General features: G+C 24.7%; 1 protein-coding gene across 1 annotated transcript; it reads left to right on the top strand.

Moving 5' to 3' along the window:
- The first annotated feature begins 214 nt into the window (after positions 1-214).
- On the top strand, positions 215-10028 carry LOC105365216 (uncharacterized). The gene is made up of 2 exons (XM_011503323.1): positions 215-591; positions 9508-10028. The coding sequence occupies exons 1-2, from the start codon at positions 387-389 to the stop codon at positions 9603-9605; spliced, it is 303 nt and encodes a 100-aa protein (XP_011501625.1). The 5' UTR covers positions 215-386; the 3' UTR covers positions 9606-10028.
- The last annotated feature ends 205 nt before the right edge of the window (positions 10029-10233 follow it).

The raw sequence follows: 10233 nt of genomic DNA, 5'->3' as shown, positions 1-10233 counted from the left end.
GAAATTTATGAAAAAAAAAAAAATCATTAGCAAATGTTATTATTAATTATATTATTGAAAAATAAATCGATCTTATCGTCCAATCATAATTCTATTATAATTCTTATCGTATCTATAAATAGTAATCTTTTTAGGTTGAATGTCAATGCATACATACCGAATAGAACTAAAAGAACGAAAAAATTCTAAAATAAATAAATACGAAAGACACTCTCGATCACAAAAGTCATCACTTTGTTTCACCGATTCGTCTACCTGAATGTGGTTATGCTTAGCATATCTCTAGGCTGCTCATTTGTTTCCAATCACCATAATGGAATGCTAATTTTTTAAATCGTAATTCCACAATTCACAAATTTTAAAACACCAATGAGCTTTTGCGCAAAATGCACACACCTCTGACTCAAATATTGCACTTGGTTATAGCAGCGCCGCAGTGGTCGACAACGAGATCACAATGTGACTATTACCCCACCATCTGCATTTCCAGATCAACATGTGAACGGCTTCACATTAATGTACTTTATACATTCACTTTAGCTGTGTTACTTACTAACAACGCGTATGAACGAACGGCGCAGCCTTTAATGCGTACGTATTTTCTTTCCATTCGAACTTTCAATGATTACTCCTTTACCTCTCCTTATATTTCGCGCACAGCGCGCACGACTCTCTTTGAAAGTGCGAACACTTATTTTTACCGAGTGGAGCAAGCAACAATCTATTTAGAAGCTTATGGAAGAGTGAAAAAGCAAAGAAAAAGGAGGAAGCTTGCCAAAGTGCTATATTCGTCGCCCCGGCAGCGGCGATGGCGACGGCGACGGCGACGGTGATGGTGACGGCAATGGCCAGCACTGCAATCATCTTTTTTGCATATGCACTTCGAGTACCGGCAAAGTCGTACAGGGGATATCGACCTCGTAACCTACTTTAATGTGCGCGATTAGTGGCGCGTCGTATTATAATCGAATATAATTTTTACATAGCACTGCTTTTAACAATGATGATGCACATTTAGTTTCCTTCCGCATGGACTTTTTCATTATTCATTCCCAAATACGCTTCTCTATTATCAATAACTAATCGTTGCTTTAAATGTCCGATTGTTTTGGCAATTAATCTAATTTATTTATATTTGAATTGGACTTGTAGCTTATAAATGCATTAGAGTTCGATAACATAAATTGTTTATCATTATCTTGTTTCTCATATGATAGATAACTTTTTATACATTGTTTATAAATTGATTAAGTTATTTTGATTTTTTATTAATCGTAAAAATAATATTTAAATAATAAGAGGAAAAAAACGACAAAATTTTGTAAGGATATAAAATTGCCTCACAATTATTGAAAAGTTTCGCAGATAAGAAAAATTTCGCAAGATATAATACACAATGATGGTAAAATGTGAGTGGCTTATAGTGAAAGTAGCAAATAGCACTACGAGAAGCACTATTACATATATTATACCGTTTCCGTATCAAATAAAAACAATAAATAACAAACAACAAAGAAACAAACAAACTCGATAATTTATTTTCAAGAAATATATTGCTTATACAGATATGATTAACTAGAAGCTGCCAATAAAACTACATGTATATTTTTGTTTTTGTAATTTATGTCAACTGTTATCGTCAATTTTTAGTAAAAATTACAAGATAAATGAATTATCCGTCGATTATTTAAGAATAATTTAAAGTTAGTCGATGATTTAGATGTAAAATTCGAACAAACATATTTACTTAATTTGAAATTTAAACTTTTTTTTTATTAAACTTATACTATATATAAACATATAATGTACCAATTATATTATACGGTATATTATATGCAATTTAATTATTTGTATGAATGCACAGATAATATGCCATTTAAGAGAATAATTTTCAGATTTTTTTACTCGACTACTTTAAAAATATTAAATATTAAAATAGAAAATACAATTGTAATATTTAAATTATGAGAAATTATTTTAGCATATTTGTTCATGAAAACTACAATTATTTGTATAATAAATGAAAAAGAAAAAAAAATTAATTCGTGATGGAAAAAAATTAATTCCTGATAAATGAAATACTAAATTGATGCAGATAACATTGCAATACGTATGTCAATATAATATTTAAATAGAATATATTTATTCATGTTTTTTTCTTTTATCATATAAGACGAATGAAAGTATTACACGAATATAATAATATATTGGTAAAATTAAATCAAAATGTTATATATATGTTCGTATATGCAGTTTAACAAATAAACAGGTTATTTAATTTATGTATTTGACCTACTATAAGAAGCTACTTAAGGAGTTTCTAAATTCTAAATCGTATTACTTATTATTATTATTATTATTATTATTATTATTATTATTATTATTATCATCATTATTATTATTGTTGTTATTGTTATTGTTATTGTTTTTATTGTAAATAACGTTAAACTTTTATTAAGATAAACTTCGTACTTCATTACTATGAACTAGATGATGTGATGTCATATCACATAAAATTGTCACGTATAATAATAGATTAGTAATAGTAGTGGTAATAGTAATACCACTTTAGTATTAATTAAAAAAGATATTAACAAAAATTGACGAAATCTTGGAATAATTTAATAATATATATATATGCATGTGTATATAAATTACGAAAAAAGTGAATATAGAATAAAACGTAATAAAGGATACGCGCACGTGCGTCTTATTTTATACATGAATTGCGCCGTTATGTTTTGCCTTTTTCCCCACCTAGCGGTCACTTTCTTTGTTTCTCTCTTTTCCTCGTTCTTTCAGGTTAGGCACGTGGCTTGTGCGATAAATATATTGTAAGATTGCATCAGTTTCAGATTTTGTTTAAGGTATCATAGACATTTTTTTTTAGGAAGATTATAAATAGTTCCTGAAAAAATTAGTAAAGTAACAGAATCTATTATAAGATTTTATATTTGCTTTTAATGAATTTTTTCTTACGGCAGTAAAATCGTGTTTCACAACTCTGGAATCTGTATAGACATCTTCGTATTTACATTTCTGAATAATGAAAGTGAAAAAGTGTTACAGAATATATTTTATAAATATGTATTATCGCATATGATTGTTTTAAGTGATAATTTTATAAAGTATATCGTACACTCAAATTCTTTATAATATATACAGAACTATTTAATTTTGTAAATAGAGCAAAAATTTGTTACTATAGTTTGCTTTACAATTAGTAATTTTTCAAAATGGAGGTAAAAATTAATTTTATTATAAAATACAAAGAATTAATTTTTATAAACGAAGCGTAAGTAATTGTATGTAAAAATTGTCTACTTAATACTTCATGTGTGTAATTTAAGTAGCGTCAACTGCAATTTAAATTCATTGAAATATATAAACAAATTTTATTCATGTTTATATAAAAAAATGTTAATGCCCCTAATAAATGAATATAATTTAAGAAAACTTCATTACAAAGATTTTATATCTTATGTTGAATAATGATTCTTAATTATGGGATTTTTAACGATTCAATAATTATCTTTTTTTTTCGTTAAATATTAAATTTAAGTAATAAAAAAAAATACGTACAAAAAAAAATAGTATGAAAAATAGCCTAATAAACTTAAGCTAAATTCTACTTTTAATATACGTGCGCTTATAATCTATTGTGCTATCTAGATGATTTTGGTTACAAATTAAAGAGAACATTTATGATAATAGTTTTTGTATTTAACTATGATGTACAATATAAGAATTAACATTCGGCTTCATAACTTTGAAAATAAATTTAAACGAACTTAAAGATAATTTTTAATATCAAAGGGTTTTATTATTAATGATAATTTGTATTTAATGTAAATATCAAGAGAAATGCAGTTTTATAGTAAATATGTTCTTAAATGTTGTAATTATAAAATTGGCAAGTACGTTATAAGCAGTAAACCACATTAGTACGTATGAGTTATCTTATTAAAAATTATAAATAATGAGTAAATTATGCATTATATAATACACATGATAATACCATTATTATATATTATTATTGTTGTTGTTGTTGTTGTTGTTGTTGTTGTTGTTGTTGTTGTTGCGTCGGAGAATAAGGCAAGGAAATGATAAAGGATATGAAAATATAGCGGCAAATAAGTATAGCAAAATAAGCCGCCAGGTTCGAATGTATTAATTATTCTACTTGATGAGATTTTCAGATAATTGGGCAATTGACATATTTTCAAACCAGTTAGCTATTCAAGAGATATTGGACCATGTTATTCGAAACAATCCGTGTCTTTTTTATAAAGAACTTTTTTTAAATTTATTCATTAGAATCCAATTAGTCAATCTGATAAAAATATTAATATTTTAATATGGAAAATTTGATACAAAAAATAAAACTATAATCATAAGTGTATCTATTAGTTTCGTATAAAAAAAAAACATGACTTTGTTTAAAAACTTAACGATACTTCGAAATAATAAATCTCCACTGTTTTAAATATCGGAATTTAATAGAAATGATGGCTCCTGTAATAGAATGGAAAACCAATACTTTCTTCTTGTGAATATAAATTAGTTGTATAACGACCCATTATAAGTATGAACCAATTAGAATTCAAGCTCATTTTAATACAAATATCGTAAACATAAACACAATTTTATTCGGCAACATTGCGTAAAATACATACGTTTACAAAGCTTGAAATATTTCTCTTATTCGCATGTTTTTGTGTCCACGGTTATACCTACTCGTGTAGCCTCATTTATTCTTAAAATATTCAACCAGTACTTTTAGAAATGGCCAGACCCACGTAATTTCTTCATGGAGTTTTTAAAATTGAGACGGTTGATGTAAGGAAAAATCAAGGATAAATTTATGACCTAGAAAAATTGAATAAAAATTACACAGGTATGGACTTACAGACGAATCTTCGTATTATGAGCAAATTATTCTAACTTATTCGTGTGCGAACCTTAAATATATTTTCTCCAGCTTTATTTCTAATGGTTTATTGGTAATGTAAATGACTATAATTTGTGGAGATATTTTTCATTATTTTTAGAATTCGGTTGTGAATTTAGACAAACTGATTAAACGTCGATTATTTCTTTTCTGACCTCACATTTTCCGACTCCGTATATAAATTGCAGTTTGAATATTTTGCGATGGGACTTGCAGCACATTTATTATCCATTCTTTTGAATCGTGATTTTATAATAGTTTAGAATGATCGAACAATTTTATCTTTATTCCATTCGACATGTCGGCAATAAATACTGCAGACTACTAAACTACTAAATATTCATTTAAGTAGTTTCTATATTTTAGTTTTTTACCATTAGAATATTATAATAATATTACTAATTTTTAATCTTTAATTTCTATTAAGTACATCAAATTTAATAACTTCATATATGTATTATAAGTAATTAGTCGCGTTATAAATTAAATGAATTAATTCAGTTGAAAATTGTAATTCATTAAATATATTACAAATTTAGAATAATGCAAAACAGACTTTTTCATTTAATTACCAACAAATTTTTCATTTATATTATTTATTTTGTAAGCTTTAATATTAATAAATAAAACATAACATTATTATTATTTATATTTAATTATCAGTATATTTAAAATTTCTTTTTATAATAAAGTAGATTTCATTCATTTCATGATATTAGTATAAAATATTTTAATTAAAACGTAAACGATAATAAAATTTAGTATCAATTACGATTCTTTTATAATTACTTAATTACATATTTAATAAGACTATTTCATAGAGGAATAAGTAACGACGTTTATGTCATCATGTATTTTGTTTATCAAATTTGTTATTTTTTTATATTGATACTTTTTTACTGATATGAAATTATGCAAGAGAATACAATTTCATTTATAAATAATATATTTTTTTGAGGATGTAATAAAATTATACTTGTATATCGATATTACTAAATAGATTACACGCATAAAATGTGGCAATTAAATTTCATGTTCCGATAAAACATTTATCGAACGAATTATATATATATATATATATATATATATATATATATATATAAGATAATAGAATTGATCTGTGTTTATATTTATACAACAAATAATTTATCATTGTATAATAATATAGAACGACAGTTTTTAAGTATTAGATATTTGTCTAAAATATTAATTTATTATAATTTCAAATATTAAGTTAATTGTTATAATTATAAAGTGTACTTATATTATATAGACTTATGAGGCCTTATACGAATATTTGCTAAATAAATAATTGAACACTTCAAACACAATCTGATTCATAATAATTATGCTTCCCCGCAAATTTCCACATTAATAATTATCTCGCTCAAAACTTAATCTAATTAAATATTTCTTTTAACTTTTATTTAATTTTACATTTTGTCCACCATTGGACTAACTAAAAAACTTTCTTCATTTTTATTCAATATTGAAGGCAACATTTGATATATCCAATTATTGAACAAATCATTAAAAATATGTCCGGCAATTAGAAACTCCTGAACAAATCTTTAAACTTTAGCTTCATAACTTAATTCAGTCGCCTGTAACTATATTATTTTTTAAATAATTTAAGGATTTCAAAACACTGTTCATATGTTATATAATTCAGATGTATATAGTTCATCTTTAAATTAAATATTTACATTTATTCAGTAGTATTTTCTGAAATTTATTATAATAACAATTATTGCTGTAATGTTCTTTGAATTAATGTATATTATATATTTTTGTACATTATCATAATGCAAATTATGATATAAACTTAAATTCAATTTATAAGACACTCTGACTATAAAATTCTAAACATCATTTTTTATACAACAGATTCTGTTTTGTATTAGACTGTACAGTAATACTTTTCTAGAGAAAAGCAGTTATGGACAAATCACTCGTGCGAAAGTGATATTTTAAATATAATAATTACATATAGCGTTTGAACAATTTATTATTCGATATAGTTTTCATCATATTTCTTGATTGTTAATAAGTTTTATTTCTGTTTATAAGATGAAGAAATAAATATTTAGGTAATATTATTTTTCGTATTTTCATGCTGTTTTTTTTTTAAACTCTCTGCAATGATTTGCTTCGGAAATATTTTCCCCTAATTTCTGTATAATTGTTTAATCTGTTACAAATCGATTTCATTAAACACGTGCAATTGAGACATTAAATTAACTTATGTTTGAATAATGTATGGTTGTTATTATTCAATATTTAGTATGAATTTTGTATTGACTCGTTGAATGATGATTAAAAAAATTGTACAAACATGTTTCTAAAAATTAATTATGTAGATTTTTAATATAATTAAATATTAAACAATGGGCATCTTTTCAGTATTTATATTACAACAATTTGATACTCTTACCTTCTATGAGATTATATTTACATTGCACTCATTTTTAAATTTCTTAGTTATGTTTATAACTGTAATTTTATAGTACAGTTATTATATGTTTAAAATTAAACCTTAATTAATAATTATATTAAAATGCTACATAAATATTCTTCATGTAGTGTAATTATTACGCTGCTTGTTTTATCAAGTCCCTATTAGATTTTCAATTATTTCTTAGAATTACGTAATCAGATTTACTTCAATTGCATTGCTTTCTTGCATTTATATTATGAGTCCTTTTTCTCACTCTTGCCTTTCCTCGAATAGCTTGTGCATCGAATATATGTTCCGCTGTTATGGACTGCTTACGATTACAATATTTTTTATTGTAATCGTATATCAACACTTAATGAATATATTATTATTCATCGATGATATTTATGATAAGCGCATTTGTAGAAATGATTTAATCATCATTTAATCCATCCTTTTATTAAAATAAAAAATGGCTGTTATCTTCAAATTTAATTTTTAATTGCAATATAAAAATATTTATATATAATATTCGATATAGTATTTGAATTTATAAAAACTTGAAAAGATTGAAAAGTAATGCAAATATTAGATATAATACTTAAATTAAAGAAACTAATGGCATTAGAAATGTGTGAGTCTCGTACGATTTTCTGCAAATTTAATTTTGATGTACTGAACACTTTAATTTTTCATTAATTTTTATTTTATAAAATAAAAGAATAATATTGTTAGATTTATAATTTTACAATTATTAAATAGATTCTCGAACGAGTTATATAAATATTATTTATAAAAAATGTTATCTTATTCAAGAACATGATCTATGACTTATGTCTGTCGATATTTAATATCAAATATGGTACATTAAAACTCGAAGTCGATGCTCGAAAAAAGTAAAAAATATAGTTATGCTGCGTAACTGCTGACTACCTCAAGGTCTATACAGAAGCATAAAATAAAAATGATAACAATCTGTTTACATACGCAAAAAAAATTTGTAAAGTATTCTTCTCTAATCTGTGCAACGAATATGGAAAAAAAAACAATTTATAGAAAATTATTTAAACATTGTTAATTACATTTTTATGCATGATTTTGAATGTTTTTATTGTTTTATAAAAACATATTCCTTTCATAATAATACATTTATAAACGAAAAGAAATTGATGCTTTAAAGCAAGGAATTCTTAACATTATTAAATAAAAATACATTTTAGTGCTATATAATTTGGTAGTAATGTTAATCCGAAAAAGGATACGTAAAGGAGAATTTGACCTGCCTACGGGAATCCCATTATAGCCTTTATTAGTTATCGGATTAAAATAAGGTGTATTTCTTTTATGTGGATGATGACAAATGATCTGCAGTATATAATTGCAAATATTGTATATATATATATATATATATATTTTTAATCTTCCAGTAATACCTGTAAATTACAATTATTGGGAACAATAAAATATTTTAAATATTTTAAGTTTATTTGTAGTATTTGCATAAGTATCAATATAATGTTATAAGTTAATTTTCCAAGTATTTAATAAATTTCATTTAATTTTTATATAAAAATAACTTTTACATATTTCAATAATATGTTTTTCATATCTATATTAAGGATTTGCTTTTGAAATATTACTTTTAAAACATAAGTTTCTGTAAAATATTAATGATTTAATTTTTGAATAAGTTATAATTAATGAATAAATTTAATTATTTGGATTAGTATGCGATTCAACATTTTGAAACAATACTATGAATTTTTTATAGGAGAAAATACTGGCATGTACGCACATTATTCATGATATTATATATTCTGAAGAAAAACAACATTAATCCTAATATATTTATTTGTTAGCATATAAGGTCGAATGTTAATATATTTCTATGTAAAAGAAAAACTGTATCACACGATTATGCGTAGAAAAACATATTTTTAAGAAAATTTGACCAATTTATAAAAAAATTGTTTCCAATTTAATATAATTTTCAAAAATTTAGTGAAAAATGTAAATAAGAAAGATCTTGATATTAAAAAATCTTTTTCTCAATATAATAAATTCTATCGATAATTTTCCTTCTTATATTATGTATCTTTATAACACTTTTTCTTTTCAGTCTCAGTCCAGAAAGAACTATTGGATCCTCGGAAAGACCGTCAAATTTGGCTTCTGTTCACCTTCCATCAGTCCCCGCCTTCCTACATTCAAAATTGAACGAGGAAATCATAGTTATATTATAAGTATTAAGATGAGGACTAGAATTTTAGAGTGCGTAGCGCCATGCAGTATCATGTGCGATTTGCGTGAACAAGTCGAGGTCAGCCATTCGTCGTCGTTGATCAACGACATCGACGCGCACGTGCGGCCTATTTTTGAAAGCATCCTATCCTAACCGATGATCTCTTATTCAAAATATAATAAACGTTTAATAAGAAGAAGTGCTTTTTCCAGACGTACCAATACACTATTTCTCACCGAGAGCACTCATAATGTTAAGGACTGGATGCCTTTGATCCGTGATTTATGGCTATGTTAATAACGTGGCATTACGAATAATTCAAAGTTGAAATCTCAATTACCTTATAGTCATTTATAATTGTGTATCAAACGCATAATTAACAAAACAATAGAATTCCTTTTTTTAGATAAAATACCTTAAGATTCATAGTTAAAAGAAATTATGTATTAGTATTGCTGCAACAATAATTTTGTTTAATATTCATGATAAGTTTGCGAATAAAATATGACAAATAAAGCCATTACAAATTTTAATTTAAATGAAATATTAGAAATTCATTTATAAACGATAATAGAAAATGAAGTTTAAAATAGCTGTACATAT

Source organism: Ceratosolen solmsi, unplaced genomic scaffold (assembly GCF_000503995.2).
Source record: "Ceratosolen solmsi marchali unplaced genomic scaffold, CerSol_1.0 scaffold63, whole genome shotgun sequence".
Taxonomy (NCBI): Eukaryota; Metazoa; Arthropoda; class Insecta; order Hymenoptera; family Agaonidae; genus Ceratosolen; species Ceratosolen solmsi.
This window is presented reverse-complemented; position numbering and strand designations above follow the sequence as displayed.